Here is a 17,203-nt window from a genome sequence, read left to right on the forward strand (position 1 = left end):
CATTTCCCCAGGCAATTACTAGATCTATTTTCATCAACACCAGCATGCCTATAGTCTTTCAAAAATACACTGTCCTATTGTATGAAGGTTCCTGGTAGTAATTCCTTCCCTGGATCAGGTGTTATCATTTATTAACACTCAGTTCAGAAACAAGGCTGCCTTGTCAGCTGCTCCATACCTTGCTTTCTAGAAGTGGAGGGTAGATGGTGGGCTGGATGCGGCTGAGCTCAGCTTTCCTCAATGCGTCCCTCTCCTCAATAATTTCCCACGAGTGGTCAAACAGAAAGTTCACTAGCTTGTTGATCATTCGATAAGGCTGAGGTAGGGAATCCTGCTCTTGATCTGGATCCTTGAAGACCCAATCCTCTTCATCATCCTTAGACCCGTCCTTCTCTGTAGGGGACGGCACCTCCAGTGTCCCCTTTCGTGTTAAAGTGGGCAGCTTCAGCTTCTGGGCTCGACTTCCTTTGGGAGATGTCATCACAGAAGGTGGTGCTGGAAACATCTATGAAATTCTGAAAAACTGAGCAAGGAAGGAAGCCAAGGTACTTTGTGAAAAAGGGGAAGTTATCATAAGATAGCTCATCATACTCCTTAGCGTATTAGCCTATGGGAACTATTTATTCTAGAGATTGGCATCTGCCTTATTGCCACATTTCTAAGATATGCTCTTCATATTAATAAGGGTGTTAGCAGAGACAGGTATTGACTATTCACATCTTCCAGACCAGCTCAAGATGATGTGCCCTATGACAAAAGGAAAGGAATTTGGCACCCTGTTGCCTTTCTTCACCTCCTGATAAGAGAGTGGCTTTCTGTCCCAAATAGAATACACCCGTTCTCCTACGACTTGTGCCTTCTCCTGGCTCTTCCATCTCTGCAAATGGTTGTGCTGAAGCTAGCTGGGTAGGGAGCAACAACTTCTCCAGTTCCTTTTCCCTCCCCTCCAATCAGATGCAGCTCAAGCACTATCCAATCCTTGCTGTTCAATTTGTTCCTTCCTCTCTACTCCCCCTGCTCCCATCCAGGAGCTCTGTAGGCACAGTGCCCAGAACCTATGAGATTTTTCAAGGGCCTGCAGAAATGTTTGAGACTTGAAAAAATACTGACTAAAAAAAACCCCCCACAAAATCAAAATAATTAAATATTTACAAAAATATTTACAACTTATCAACTCCACTTTGTGTGTGCATAATGTTTAAGTCTATAAGAAAAGAACAAGCGGGCTTCCCTGGTGGCGCAGTGGTTGAGAGTCCGCCTGCCGATGCAGGGAACACGGGTTCGTGCCCCGGTCCAGGAGGATCCCACATGCCGCGGAGCGGCTGGGCCCGTGAGCCATGGCCGCTGAGCCTGCGCGGCCGGAGCCTGTGCTCCGCAACGGGAGAGGCCACAACAGTGAGAGGCCCGGGTACCGCAAAAAAAAAAAAAAAAGTAAAAATGAGGAAAAAGGGCAAAAAACTGATGAGACAAATAGGAAACCCTAACCATATCAATAATCATATCAAATGTAAATAGTCTAAAGACTCCAATCAAAAAACAGAAATTGTCAGATTAGATAAAGGAGAAAGACTCATATATGCTGCCCACCAAAAATCCACTTTAAGTGTAAAGACACATACAGTTTAAAATTAAAAGAGTAGAAATAGATGTACCATGCTAACACTAAAGAAAGCTGGAGTGGCTATATTAATATCATATGTAGAACATTTCAGAGCAAAGAATATTACCTGGGATAAAGAGGTATGTTTTGTAATAAAGGGGTCGATTCATCAAGAAGACATAACAGTCCTAAATGTTAATGAACCTAATATCAGAGCTTTGAAATCCATGAAGCAAAACTGATAGAATTTCAATGAGAAATAGACAAATCCACAATTACAGTCAGAGATTTCAATACCCTCTCTCAATAATTTATAGAACATGTAGACAAAGAAATCAGCAAGGATACAGAAAACTTGAACACTATTAATGAATTTGATCTGACTGACAGTTGTAGAACACTCTACCCAACAACAGCAGGATACAAATTCTTTTTTAAGTACACTTGAAACATTTATCAAGAAAAATCATATTCTGGGCCATAAACAAGTCTTAATAAATTTATAAGTACTCAAGTCATACAAATTATGTTCTCTGATCATACAGAAATTATTTTAGAAATCAATAACAGATAGATATTTAGAAGTATATAAAACCTCAAAATATTAGGAAATATTTCTTAATAACTTATCAATCACTACTACATACCTATTACCATGGCTCAAATTTTTAAAAAAATATTGACAGTATGAAATACTTGTGAAGATGCAGAGCAATCGGACTCTCATACATGGATGGCTGTTAGGAATGCAAAGTGATACCATCACTCTGGAAAAGGGTTTGGCAGTGTCTTATAAAGTTGAACATATATTAATCATATGACCCAGCAATACCACCCCTGAGTATCTACTCTAAGAGTATGAAAACTTGTGGGCACAAAAAAGCCTGTACACAAAGTGTTTATAGCAGTTCTATTTATAATTACCCCAAATGGGAAACAATCCAAATGTCCTTCACCAGGTGAATAGACAAGCCAACTGTGTTATATCCATATAATGGAATACTACTCAGTAATAAAAAGGGGGGAACTACTGGTACCTACAAAAACATGGATGAATCTCAAAGGCATTATGCTGAATAAAAGAAACCAGTCTAAAAATTTATGTGCAGTGATTCCATTTATAAGGCATTCTTGAAAATCAAAATGAGTAATGGAGAACAGATCAGTGGTTGGCAGGAGTTATAAGTGGAGGGATGATGTTATTTAATGTTATTTAAAAAGGACAGCATGAGGGAATTTTTTTGGGTGGTGTGGGACTGTTTTATCCATACTGGAAAGAACTATGTAAAGCTGTTTTTATTTATAATCAGACAATATGATTATCTATAGAGAAAACCTGATGTAATCTTTTTTTAAAAATCTACTAGAACTAATAAATAAGGTTAGCAAGGCTGCAGGATAAAAGTTCAATATAGAAAAACCTCCTATATTTCTACATACTGTCAACAAGCAATAAAAAATTGAAATTAAAAATGCTTTTTATTATACTATTTATAATAGTATAAAAATATGAAATACTTAAGGTTAAATTTGACAAAAGATGTACAAGGCCTATACCCTGAAAGCTGTAAAATACCGCTAAGAGAAGACCTAAATAAATGGAGAGAGAGAGACCTTACTCATGGGCTGGAAGATTCAACTTTTTTAGGATGTCAATTCTCCCCAAATTGATTTATAAAATCAAAGCAATCCCTATGATAATCCCAGCTGGCTTTTTTTTTTTTTAGAAATTAAGAAGCTGATGTTATACTTCATATGAAAATGCAAAGTACCTAGAATAGCCAAGATAACTTAGAAAAAGAAAGAATTAGAGGACCATCACTACCTACTTCAAGACTTATAGGGCCTCCCTGGTGGCGCAGTGGTTGAGAGTCCGCCTGCCGATGCAGGGGATACGGGTTCGTGCCCCGGTCTGGGAGGATCCCATATACCGCGGAGCGGCTGGGCCCGTGAGCCATGGCTGCTGAGCCTGTGCATCCGGAGCCTGTGCTCCGCAACGGGAGAGGCCACAACAGTGAGAGGCCCGCGTACCACAAAAAAAAAAAAAAAAAAAAAAAAAAAAAAAGACTTATAAAGCCAGAGTAATCAAGACAGTGTGGTATTGGCATCAAAAAAGACAAAAAGACAACAAATAACAAGTGTTGGTGAGGATGTGGAGAAAAGGGAACCCTCAAGCACTGTTGGTGGGAATGTAAATTGGTGAAGTCACTACAGAAAATAGTATGGAAGTTCCTCAAAAAATTAAAAATAGAACTACCATATGATCCAGTAATTCCACTTCCGGATATTTTCCCAAAGAAAACAAAACAAAACAAAAACTATTTTGAAAAGATATATGCACCCTATGTTCATTGCAGCATTATTCACAATAGCCAAGATACGGAAGCAACCTAAGTCCCCACCGATAGATGAATGGATAAAGAAGATGTGATATACACAATGGAATATTAGTCAGCCATAAAAAAGAATAAAACCTTGCCATTTGCAACAACAGGTATGGACCTAGAGGGTACTATGCTAAGTGAAGTAGGTCAGACAGAGAAAGACAAATACTGTGTGATTTCACTTATATGTGGAATCTAAAAAAACAAGACAGGTGAACAAACAAAACCAAAAAAAAAACAAAAAAAGAGTCATAGATACAGAGAACAAACAGGTGGTTGCCAGAAGGGATGGGGGTGGGAGGATAAGTGAAATAGGTGAGGGAAATGAAGAGGTACAAAAAAAGAAAAAGACAAATAGATCAATGAAACTGAATAGAGAATACAGAATTAGACCCAGAAAGATATGGACAGCTTATTTTTGACAAAGGTGCAAAGATAATTCAGTGGAAAAAGGATAATCCTTTCAATAAATAATGCTTCCTCAGTTAGATATCCATATGGAAAAAAAAGAACTCCAACCCATACCTTGCACTATATACAAAAATTAATTCAAAGTAGATCACAGGCCTAAACATAAAACTTAAAACTATAAAACTTCTAGAAGAAAGCTCAGGAGAAAACCTTTGCAATCTTCAGTTAGACAAAGATTCCTTAGATATGACATTAAAGCACAATCTATAAGAACAAATTGATAATTTAAACCTTTCAAAAATAAACTTATGCTCTTCAAAAGACACTTAAGAGAATAAAAGGTAGCCCAAAGACTGGGAGAAAATATTTGTAGGTCATATATATGATAAAGTGCTTGTGTTCAGAATATTTTGAAAACTCTTAAAACTCAGTAATAAGAAAATGACTTAATTTTTTAAAAATGGAAAGAAGATTTGCATTGATACTTAACCAAAGAAGCTACACATAAGGCAAACAGGCATATTAAAAGATGTTCAACATGGTTAATCGTCAGAGAAATGCAAATTATAATTACACATGTATTAGAAAGCCTGAAGTTAGAAAGATAGACCATACCAAGTGTTGTCGAGAATGAGGAGAAGCTGGAACTCTTCCACCTGCTGCTGGGAAAGTAAAATAGTACAGTGTAGAAAACAGTTAGCAATTTCTTAGAAAGTTAAGTTTACACCTACCACAATAGCCAGTCATTCTACTCGTAGGTGTGATATAAGGGAACTGAAATCATATGTCCATACATAGACTTGTAAATGAACATTCATCACAGCTCTGCTTGTAGGAGCTCCAAACTGGAAACAACCCAAATGTTTATCGTAGGTGAATAGATAAACTCCTACATATTCACATCCCATATTCAGCGGGAACACGAAATAGTAGAGTCACTTTGGAAAACAGCTTGGCAGTTTCTTACAAAGCTGAATATACACTTAACGTGATTCAGCAATCCCATTCCTACATATTTATGCAAGAAAAATTAAAACATGTTTCATATGAAAATCTGTGCTTAAATATTTATAGCAGCTTTATAATTGCCTCCAACTGGAAACAACACAAATGTATTTCAGTGGATAAAGAGATGACAAAGTATGGTACATCCATACAATGGAATACCACTCAGCAATAAAAATGTACAAACTACTGACATACACAACATAGATGAAACTCAAATGCATTATGCTAAGTGAAAGAAATCAGATAGAAAATGCTACATACTAAATGATTCCACTTATGATACAGTGGAAAAGGCAGAATTGTAGGTATAGAAAACTATATAAATCTGTGTTTAGGAGCACCCTGTGCTCATCTCTATCATCTAACGCATCACTGTGTTGTACTTTCCCATTCTTCTTGTGTCCCTCATTAATCTATTGCCCTAGGCCTAGAGCTTAGCACTGTGGTTGGTACAGTGCTAGCACTGAAATTCTTATTGCTTGCAGTATTGCCCTGCTCTGGGACATGAATTAAGAGAATACTTCTGGCTCTCTTCCAGGCACTCCCCTCTGCAAAGGATGAGTAATTCGTGGGGTAAAGAGGCTATCCCCACCCAAAGCCTAGACTGCCCCTCTTCTGGAGTCTAGACCATGTTCAGGGTACCTATACCCCCTGGAATTTACTGCCCAAACGATGCCAGGTTCTGCATGAGCCTCTTTCCCAGCTTTCTCTGGAGGGCAGAGAAATGGGTGCTAACATGGGCACCCCTAGACCTGAAAGGTGGACAAGGCATGGCGCTTTGCAGGATAATGGGCAGAACTTGCATGTGGCTTGGAGTATCCACACTATGTATGCAAGGCCCCTCTTAGTGATGTAAGTGGGAGCCAGAAACGGGGTGGAAAGGGTTGGGAAAGGACTGGAGATCAGCTCTCCCCACAGTACCATATTCCAGCCGTGTTTCCAGGTATTCCAAGGAGTCCAAGAATCCTGAATGTGAAACTGGACTTCTTGATCATTATGACGGTACATTTGTCCAGGTAGGAGAAAAGAATGTAGCTTATTCAACAATTTGTTACCTTGATTTAAACATTTAAACATATGGTTTGTGGGTCTCTATTTGTACTTTTACCCAGGGCCTGCAAATGTTAGGGGCAGGCCTGACCACGGGAATAAAGATTACAAAAATAGATGACCTTACTTTGTGACTATAGGTTGTACATTTTATAAAATTACTGCTATGGAATGAGTAGGGCTTCATGTCTTCAGCCCTCACAGAAGGAATGTTCAGTGGTGCAATTTCATTTTAATCTCTTTTTGCCCCCACTCTGTTCACGTTAACCCTTTTAGAATTTCCTTAAGTAGCAATCTTCTTTCAGTGTTAATAATCCTAACAGAAAATTCTCTCACTTTACCCAGCTCTCCTGCTAAAATACACTCCATGAATTGGCTTATTTCTGCTCTAACCATTTCCTTCCCAAGATCTGGAGCTGGTGTCGCTAATGGAAACGGAGGCACAGAGCTGGGAAATGATTAGGCTTCTCAGTTCCCAAGCAAAAGTTCAGAGGAATCTCCATTCGGGATTCCGCTGGGGGTCCCTGGGTACCCGGGATCTGCGGGGAGGCGCGGGGCGTCCCGGGGAAGCCGACGCTGAGGAGACGGGCTCCCTCAGATCCCCCTCTAGGAGATCCTAGAGATAGAGAAGAGTCCTGGGACAAGTGAGAAGCCGCTGCACCCAAGAGCAAAAGCCGAAGTTTCGCTCACCTGGGCCGGCAGCTTGACGTTGCCTTAGTAACCACAACTTCCGGCCCCAAACCGGAAGCCCGAGAAGTTGCACTTCGGAAAGTGTGCCCGCCCCCGCGGGGGTAGGAAGACTCGGCTCCTCGGGGTGGCAGAGACCGGCAGTTCCGTGGGGACCCGTCAGCAGCCCCTGAGGACTCGCAAAAGAACCCAGTGCGACTCTTGTCCTTGGGCTGGGTGCCATGGACGCCTTCATCCGCTTCACCAACCAGACCCAGGGCCGGGACCGACTCTTCAGGTGAGTCCGGTGCCCGCGGCCTCTATCCCTTCCCCGTCCCTCAACCCGGTACAAGGTTCCCTGTTCTCCGGCATCCGGAGAAGGAGGTAGTAGCCCAGTGGACGAAAGCAGGAAGGACGCTGCCGGCTCCCGGAGGGAGTGTGGTCCTGGGGCCCCTCCTCACCCTAAATTCAGTGGGGCTGGGCCGAACGCAACGCGTCCGGTCCCGAGCCTCGTACCCGAAAGTCCCGCAGCCGCTTCGGGGGCGCTGGCAGTTAAACCAGCCGATGAACCCTCCTCTCCTAACCTGAGAAAGACTGGGTTTTCTCCGCCCAACATTCTAACGAGGAATTGTTTAAGAGAAACTCTGGGTTGACATTTATGACCAGCGAAGCCAACACTTGTATTTATCTTCCGTTCTTGTCCCGTATATCTCATTGAGATAGCGCATGTGAAATAGTTTTGTGAACTGTAAAATAGTGTGGAGAGCCTCAGAAAGAACTACTGCACCTCTAAGGTACACGAAAATATTAAAGAGATTGCGGCTTTAATACTAATTCATGATGTTTCTTTTAGGAATTTGGTTGAGTCTTGCTCAATAATAAGAAATTAGTCACAGTTGCAGTTTTATTTAACAGCTTTTCCTTCTTCTGGGTGTATAAGTGCTAATACACACAGATCAGTAGTAACCCCAATAATTATGAGACTTTTGGAAACGGACTTAATGCCAGACGTTGTTCTCAGTGTGTTACAACTATTAACCCATTTAATCCTCAACACAACCCTATTAGGTTAAATTCTCTAAATCATCCCCATTTCTGTGAAATGGGAAAACTGAAGCAGAAGGAGGTTAATAGGGACTAAGTGACTGAATTGAGAGATTTAAAACCACACAGTTGACTCGGGGCCCACTTATTTAACTACCAAGCCATACTATCTTTCTAATTAATTTGATAGATTTTCAAAATGGTTGCATTATATACAAACTTCATTAAAATAGAAGCCTACAAATCCAATGTACTTAGAATGTACCCTGCAAATTTTATCAGTGAGGTTGGTTAATAAATAATTGTTTAGGGGAATTCCCTGGCGTTCCAGTGGTTAGGACTCCGCACTTCCACTGCAGAGGGCACGGGTTCGATCCCTGGTCAGGGAACTAGGATCCCATATGCTGTGTGGTGTGGCAAAAAAAAATAATAATAATAAATAATTGTTTAAGATATACTTATTCAGCAAGATGTGAGATCTCTAGTATTCATTTCCTAATCCCCTTGGTGATCTATAGCTTCTTTGAACACACTGGCATTCAGAAAATAATGCCTTGTGTTTGGACACATTCCTATTATTAGACCAGATCTGAAAAAGGGGGATTCATTGACCTGACCAGCTTGAGCCCTCTATCCAGGAAGCATACTTAAAAGAGAAGGAGAGATTTTTTCTTTTTACTTCATTCACAGTAACAAGTTCACCATTTTGGAAAATGTGCTATATTTTTATTGAGAATAATATTTATAGCATAAAGGGATTCAAATGCGGTTACAGGACAGTAGGAAACAGGCATCTACCTACTTTATTTACTAGACTCCCAAATGCATTTAGATGTTTATGTGATATAAAATTTTTTATTATGTTTCTGTTGGTAAGGCATTGCTATTTGTACTCATGACAATAATCACTTTATTGAATATTTAGTATTATTAAACAGGAGTCTGTATTTTATATAAAATACTAATTAGTTTTGAAAGACAAATCTGTACTTATTTAACTATTGGTGTGTATTTGGTCCTTTTATAAAAAGTTAAGCAATATGAAAATGGTGGACTTTTCATTTGGCTCTGATTTGAGTGTGTGACCTGTCACATAAGTAGTTGGTAAAAAATTTCCTTTTAGAAATCTGAAAATCTTTTAGAAATTTACACTGGAAGAAATAAAGAATATGGATCTTTGCAGACTTAACATGAGGTAGATTTTTGTGCAGTTTACTGCTTTGACTATATCCATTTCTCTGTACCAGCAAGAGGCCTTCTGAGGAGCTGTTCACTGTATTATTGCAGAGTTTTCTTTCATTACCCTTGTGTTGCATTTCCATGACATGTTCTACCCTTTAGCCCTGTGGAGTGACTGTTGCAGAATTTTGCTCTTGTAAGAGCTGCTACATGAGAAATTGTCTTGGAAACTTTGCTTTTAGCAGGACATGTTTCTCCTTCCCCTACTTCATGAGTCAAATTTTATTTGGTTTGTAAATCGTTCTCCTCATTTTTTTTCCATTTCAGAGCCACTCAGTACACATGCATGTTGCTTAGATATTTGTTAGAGTCTAAAGCTGACAAAGAGGAGGTTGTTATGAAGCTCAAGAAACTGGAGTCCAGTGTGAGCACTGGCCGTAAATGTAAGTACCCTGTCCCTTGAGGGACAGTGGCTCCTGGTTTAGAATCCTCAGACCTTGTAATTCACAAAATATTTCCTAGGTCATGATTTTCTAGTCAATCAACTTTATTGATGAAGTTCACCAGTAAGGCTGCCCTCATGGAACAACAGGCCAAAAAGATTGAACGTTTCGCTGCACACCATTCACAAACACCCTCCTATGTTCACATTTGGTGCTACATCATATCTTTCTGCTTAATCATAATCAGTGGGACATGCAATGTGTTACTTCACCTTTAGTTCCTAGAATCACAAAATGTTCTGGCAATCTTTGACATGAGCTTCTGGCTCCTGGGAACCCTCGAAGAATAGAATAGCTATATCCTCGACCCCCTGCCTTTTTCCCTTCTCTTAAGGGATTGCCAGGGGAAATGGATGGATACATTTTCTTAAGTCAATTATGGGATTGTTTCATGTTAATGCCAAAAAGTGGTCAGTGTTTTGTACTCATTTAATTCACTTTGAGTACCTGCTTCATATAGATATAGTCCTGAGCTTTATGGGAGAACTAAGATCACATGGTATAACGATCTAAGATTTAGTACCAAATATGTTGGTTAGGGTAGAGAAAAAGAAAGATGTTTGGAGGAGGTGGAACTTGAGGTGTGGCAAGAGAGAGAAGGGTTAGGAGAACATTTTTTTTTTTTTTTTTTTTTTTTTTTGCAGTACGCAGGCCTCTCACTGTTGTGGCCTCTCCCATTGCGGACGGAGCACAGGCTCCGGACGCGCAGGCTCAGCGGCCATGGCTCACGGGCCCAGCCGCTCCGCGGTATGTGGAATCTTCCCGGACTGGGATACAAACCCGTGTCCCCTGCGTCGGCAGGCAGACTCTCAACCACTGCTCCACCAGGGAAGCCTGGAGAACATTCTTGAAGGGTGGTTTCCTCTAGTGGAGGCTCAGGACTGTTCTGGGAAAACCATTGTATTGAGGATCAATGAGAAAACTAGTTTGGTGGAGACAGGACTTAGATTTTCAAGCAGAGGGATGGGAAGGAGCTTTTCTGGATGGCTTGGAAAGCCAAGATTAGAAGTTCTCAGGCTCTTTGGAATGTTGGAGCTCAAAGGTCCTTTAAAGATCACTAGTCTCTGAAGTCTAGAAAGGACTTACCCAAGGTCACTAAGTTAGTGCAACAGCCAGAACTGGAACCCAGGATTATTCATTACATATTTTGTGTTATTTTTGATAAAATAATACAAAACATTTTTCTGAGATCATAAGTTTCCTGAGGGTAGCTACTTCTGAGTGTTTGCTGAGTCTAAGATATAGTCACTTAGGAAAAGTAGTGCTTTTGTATCCTCCATAATGTTTAGGACTATAACTTACTCTGAGAAGGTGCTCAGTAAATATTTATTGATTGATGCATCCCTGATTAATTGAGCTACATGCTCAGATAAAGGACATGCCCTTGCAATGGTTGATTTAATTGAACTAGGAGTCACATATGACAGTATTATTAGTTGTGTTATCCACTAAATCCTACCGTCTCTACTTTGTCTTTTTGACAGTAGGGAGCCAAAGGGGCTTTGGACCAGAGAAATGGCCGTATGACAATGGTATTCTTTTTTAAAGCAATCTTTTAACTGGAAAGTAAGTACAGTGTAAGGTATCAGACTCTCCAAAAGAATGTTGCATCTGGAGTTCATGTAATTTGCAGTACCTTCCTTCTAAACAAGTATAGCTGGTGATATTCATATGTAACAATCCACACTTATGATTGACCTTTGCCTAAAGTGTGTAGTAAATCATTGTTAATCTAGTCATTGAAATGGAGGCAATAAGTTTAAAGAGTCACTGTCTTTTTTACATTCCAGGATCATTTTAGGTGTCCTTAACATACTGTATAATCCTCCTTTCCTGAGCAAAGACTGAGCCTCAGAGGACGGTCAGTTGTTAAAAAAACAGTGCTGACCTCTCACCCTGATACAGGGATTCTGCCTGTAAAATCCTATTGCATACTGATTAAATAACTGTTAACTCTTGTGGGTTCTTCTTGCAGGGTTCAGACTAGGCAATGTGGTACATGCTGTACAGATGATTCAGCAGAGCATTCATGCCACTGACCTAGTGCCCCGCATCTGCCTAATATTAGCCAGCCTGAACCGTGTGATTTATTTCATCTGTGACACCATCCTTTTTGTGAGGAGTGTAGGGCTCGCCTCTGGCATTAACAAAGAGAAATGGCGAATGTGGGCTGCACGCCATTACTACTATTCTCTTCTGCTGAGCCTGGTCAGGGACCTGTATGAAATCTCCCTGCAAATGGAACAGGTTGCACACGACAGAGCAAAGAAGGAGAAATCACCATCCCAGGATCCTCTTGTGTATAGCGTGGCTGATGAGGAAACAGAATGGCTCCAGTCCTTTCTTCTTCTCTTATTCCGATCTCTGAAGAAGCATCCTCCCTTGCTCCTGGACACAGTGAAGAACTTCTGTGATATCCTGAACCCTTTGGACCAGCTGGGGATCTATAAGTCCAATCCTGGTATCATAGGCCTTGGAGGTCTCGTGTCCTCTATAGCAGGCATCATCACTGTGGCGTATCCTCAGATGAAACTGAAGACCCGCTGAGGTGGTTTCAGGCTGAAGACTAGTACCTGCTTTGAAGACAACCTGTTAGTGAAATGGACATTTGCATTAGGCACAGCCATGTCATACTGTGCTTATGGACTTAGTCACATGAGCACTGAGTGACCTGTGATGTGAACAGAGGTGGGGCCAAGAACGGTGGAGGGAAGAACGTGAAGGTTTATGTGTTTTCTAGAGTGCTGGAGTGGCTTCTGAATTTCTGAGTATTTTTCCTTCATCTAACATTTATCGAGCATCTTTTATGTGCATATTAGGAACTTAGTGGTTGCTGAATGGATAAAAATTAAGAGAAAAATTGAAAAAGATCCAAACTAACAAGTGGACACTAATATAACTAACTTTGGGGCCATGTGCCTCACTACTTTTGCCCAACTACAGTAGGTCTGATACACACCCTCTGTCAGATTTAGTGGAGGCCCCTTATTCTCTGATCAGTTATCCTACTTCCTCCATAGCTGCCAGTGCCAGGATGGAGGAGAGCTGGGTTTATAGCCTCTTAACTTGGCTTTTACATCACTGCGCTCCTGTCTTTCCTCTGTCTAGTAGTAAAATCAGAAGTGCATCAGGCACCTTCATGGTATAAATTGTGTCTTTAGGTAGTGCAGTAAGGAAACAAAAAATCAGAAGCAGATAGAAAGGACTTGAGGTACAAATAATGTGGAAAGTTACAGTTGGTGCCCGCAGGTTTCCCTGTGACAGATGAGGAGACTTGAGGTTAAAACTGAGGACAGAAGCTCATTTCTCTGACTCCCAATCCAGTGCTCTTTCCATATTTCACTGCCTTCCTGATTGAGTGGAAGTGCAAGACTCTCTAGAATCCTGTGCGAAAAGCCTTTTTTAGAACCTTTGTTGGTCAGTGCTTTATATTCTATTCTACAAAAATTAAAACTATATCTAGATCCACCAGCAGGATTGTTTTATTTAAAACCATATAACATTTTGGGCACTTACACGTTAATTTTCATCAAAATTTGTGCAGTTAGGAAATTTCACGAATACGATGAAATTCTACTATATTCAACAATAAATCAGAGTTCATATTTGTAGGGTGGTTGGGCGAGGTGGAGAAGAGCAGTAAGGGGCAAGAGAAGAGGACAGTAGAACGATGAGTCGATGCCACTTGCTCGTGTTCCTACTTCTCATCTTGGATGTTGGGTTCTTATTTGATTACAGATCCTCTTAATTTGAGGCAAGTGAGGTAGAGAAATAGGGTACCATCAGGTAAGAGGTCAGTGTCAGTCCTGCCAGTAAAGCCATCTGACAGGACTGGATGGAAAGGAGAAAAGAAATGTGCACTAAGTAAATTTCCCATAAATGTGATTGAGATTCCTAAAAAGTAGACTCAGGTCCTTGGCTCTCTAAAGTGACCAGTCAAGATATGGGATTTGAGAAAGAACATTTCGGGAATTTTAAGAGAAATAAAAGCTGCTAGATCAGGGCAAATAAAAAAATTAACTATTTTTACTTTGTCCAGATCTTCTACTGTAATAAATTATGTCTAATAAATTTATAGACAAAATTTATTCATGTATCTGTGAATGTGTTCTGGGAATGGAGAAGAGTTAAAAATAAGGTGATCCAAAGATAATCAGAGTCTACATAGTTGGTAGAGTGAGTTCTGGTAAAATAAGCTCTTGGCTGGAAGATCCAAGCTCAGGGAAAGGATGAAGGAAGATTTAAATGTAGAACATCCAGGTTGAAAGAGACCTCTAAGACAGTCTCATCCAGACTGCTAGCCAGGAGAGGGTCCTCTATATCATCCCTGTCAGTGGTGCTTTTGATTCTGCCTGGAGAAGTTGGCCTTGAATCTGTGATGGCATTTTACAGTGGTGTCCATCTTGGTAGTTTTGTCCTCTGCAAGTTAGGGTGGGTGGTGGAGAGCTTGGGAAATGCCACCTCTTCTAGAATTTGTGAAAACCTTAATGGTGCCCTGCTACCTCCTTCCCTGTGCATCTTTGTCCTTTATAACTAACCATCCCCACCTCCAGGCCTCCACATTCATTCATGAGGGATTCTAAAAACCAAAGACATTTCGTTTTTTTTCTTCCAGTTTTACTGAGCTATAATTGACACAGTACTGTGTAAGTTCAAGTTGTACAGCATAATGATTTGACTTACATACATCATGAAATGATTACCACAGTAAGTTTAGTGAACATCGATTATCTCATATAGATACAAAATTAAAGAAATAGAAAAAAATTTTTTTCCTTGTGATGAGAACGCTTAGGGTTTACTCTCTTAACTTTCATAAATAACATAAAGCAGTGTTAATTATATTTATCATGTTTTATATTACGTCCCTAGTACTTATTTGTCTTATAACTGGAAGTTTGTACTTTTTGACTGCCTTCATCTAATGTCCCCTCTCCCCACCCCCTGCCTCTGGTAACCACAAATTTGATCTCTTTTTCTATGAGTTTGTTTTTGAAGTAAAGGTGACCTACAGCACAATGTTAGTTCCTGGTGCACGACATAGTAATTCAATATTTCTGTACATTTCAAAATGATCACCATGATAAATCTAGGTACCAGCTGTCAACAAAGATATTATATATTTATTCTATTCCCCATGCTGTACATTTCATACCTGTGACAATTATTTTGTAACTGTAAGAAGTTTGTACCTCCTAATCTCCCTCACCTATTTCTCTCCTCCCCGCACATCCCCACCCCAAATGGTAGGTATTCTTACTAAGAGTATTTTTTGTTTTCTTTTTTTTTTTAATTGAAATATAGTTGATTTACAATACTGTGTTAGTTTCAGGTGTACAGCAAAGTGATTCAGTGATATATATGTATTTTTTTAGATTATTTTACATTTTAGGTTATTACAAACCTAATATTTTTGTAGTTATTACAAAAGATATTGAATATAGTTCCCTGTGCTATACAGTAAATCTTTGTTTATCTTTTTTTTTTTTTTTTTTTGCGGTACGCGGGCTTCTCACTGCCGTGGCCTCTCCTGTTGTGGAGCACAGGCTCTGGACGCACAGTCCCAGTGGCCGTGGCCCACGGGCCCAGCCGCTCCGCGGCATGTGGGATCCTCCCGGACCGGGGCACGAACCCGCATCCCCTGCATCGGCAGGCGGACTCTCAACCACTGCGCCACCAGGGAAGCCCTGTTTGTCTATTTTATGTATAGTAATTTGTATCTGTTAATCCCATGCTCCTAATTTATCCCTACCCCCCCTTCCCCTTTGGTAATCATATGTTTGTTTTCTATGTTTGTGAGTCTGTTTATGTTTTGTATATAGATTTGTTTGTATTATTTTTTAGATTCCACATGTAAGTGATATCATATAATATTTGTCCAGAGACATTTCTAATAGATGTATGGGCCAGCACATTGACAACTGAACATTGTTGCCTGAGAATTTGTTTATTCAACAACGAATGTTTGAGTGCCATTCTTAGATTTGTTTGGATCCATTTGTGCACAAGATGACCAAGGTCCCCGTGCTCATGTGGTAGTTGGACAGGGTTGGGAGGGCCATGTAGGGATGGGGAAGAAAACAAGGTAACTGTGTCCTTCAAGCTGCTGCTGGAAAGTGGACCCTTCCTGAGGGACTCCCTTAGACCTTTTCACTACTTCTCACCTCTCACCCACATCCTGGACGCCCAGCTGAAGCGGCCAAAGAATGAGCTCTGTCAACAGAGTTTTCAGGCACAGAGCCCTGTATGCCCTCTGGTCCAAAGCCACGGCTTCAAAATCTTAACATTGCCCTTTGGCCCAGGGTACTCTCTCGACACAGCCTCATAGATAATTTGTCCTGAATCTTTAAGTGAGGTGACGGCTGAGGCCACTTTTTTTAGATATTTCTCTTCCTCTCCATTATTGTCTTATATTTTAAAAGCCTAGGTTGGATCAATAAGTATTAAATGTATCACATATTTATTACTCCTTTTGGAGACTCTGCTTGACTCTTTCCTCCCTCTCCTGCTTTATCAGTATCCTAGATACAGGCTTGATACAAAGGATCTACCACAAATAGATCCTTTGGGGACTTCTCTTGTGGTGCAGTGGTTAAGAATCTGTCTGCCTATGCAGGGGACACAGGTTTGAGCCCTGGTCCGGGAAGATCCCACATGCAGTGGAGCAACTAAGTCCGTGCGCCACAACTCTGAGCCTGCGCTCTAGAGCCCCCGAGCCACAACTACTGAGCCTGCGCGCCACAACTACTGAGCCTGCGCACCACAACTACTGAAGCCCGCCCACCTAGAGCCTGACCTCCGCAACAAGAGAAGCCACCGCAGTGAGAAGCACGCGCACTGCAACAAAGAGGGGCCCCTGCTCACCACAACTAGAGAAAGCCCATGCGCAGCAGCGAAGACCCAATGCAGCCAAAAATAAAAACAAAAAAACCCCCCAAATAGATCCTTTGTATCAGTCTCCCCACTCCCTGCCTCTTTCTCCTATTGCCCACAGTATACAACTTAGCAGAGGGTCAACACTAGATACGATTCTACAAAAATAAGGAAAAAAGTTTTGTCCTATTACCCATTTTAATTAAAAAGCCCTTATTAAACAATCTGAAAACGATGGCTGAAAACCACAGCCTCCATCATCTTTGAAGCCAGGAATTAGCATCTGGGCTTCTGCCTGATTCATCGCTAAGGAAAGGATGAGAGGTGATAGGTGGTTGTCTGGATGCTGTTGATCAGTAACAGAACCTTGGTCAACATTGTCACTTTTCCAAACTTGACAAAATCCAGTTGGCTTTCCCACTGCATATTCTGGTGGCATCTTAGACCAGGTAGAGTTCAATAAACTTTCTTGAAATCCAGGATTT

At 40.8% G+C, this 17,203-nt stretch overlaps 2 protein-coding genes across 3 annotated transcripts in view; one reads left to right on the top strand and one right to left on the bottom strand.

Annotated features, from left to right (window-relative positions):
- Positions 1-5,048, bottom strand: part of WDR93 (WD repeat domain 93) — a gene marked incomplete at its 3' end in the record, with an annotated part of 43,425 nt that extends 38,377 nt beyond the window's left edge. Inside the window, exons 1-2 of the mRNA XM_079699044.1 lie at positions 5,011-5,048; positions 179-523 (exon numbers count right to left, since the gene is read on the bottom strand). Coding sequence (XP_079555170.1) covers positions 179-505 — 327 coding nt within the window. The 5' untranslated portion in view covers positions 506-523; positions 5,011-5,048. The remainder of the gene's footprint in view (positions 1-178; positions 524-5,010) is intronic.
- Positions 5,049-7,361: 2,313 nt separating this feature from the next.
- On the top strand, positions 7,362-12,392 carry PEX11A (peroxisomal biogenesis factor 11 alpha; the record flags this gene model as incomplete). Of its 2 annotated transcripts, none has more annotated exons than XM_079701051.1 (3): positions 7,362-7,417; positions 9,670-9,785; positions 11,821-12,392. In XM_079701051.1, the coding sequence occupies 3 exons, from the start codon at positions 7,362-7,364 to the stop codon at positions 12,390-12,392; spliced, it is 744 nt and encodes a 247-aa protein (XP_079557177.1). The 2 variants fall into 2 exon arrangements, with proteins under 2 accessions (XP_079557177.1, XP_079557178.1); XM_079701052.1 differs by having other exon boundaries at positions 11,914-12,392.
- Positions 12,393-17,203: the final 4,811 nt, after the last annotated feature.

The sequence above is a fragment of the Hyperoodon ampullatus genome (genome assembly GCF_949752795.1).
Source record: "Hyperoodon ampullatus genome assembly, chromosome: 3".
NCBI classification, from domain to species: domain Eukaryota; kingdom Metazoa; phylum Chordata; class Mammalia; order Artiodactyla; family Ziphiidae; genus Hyperoodon; species Hyperoodon ampullatus.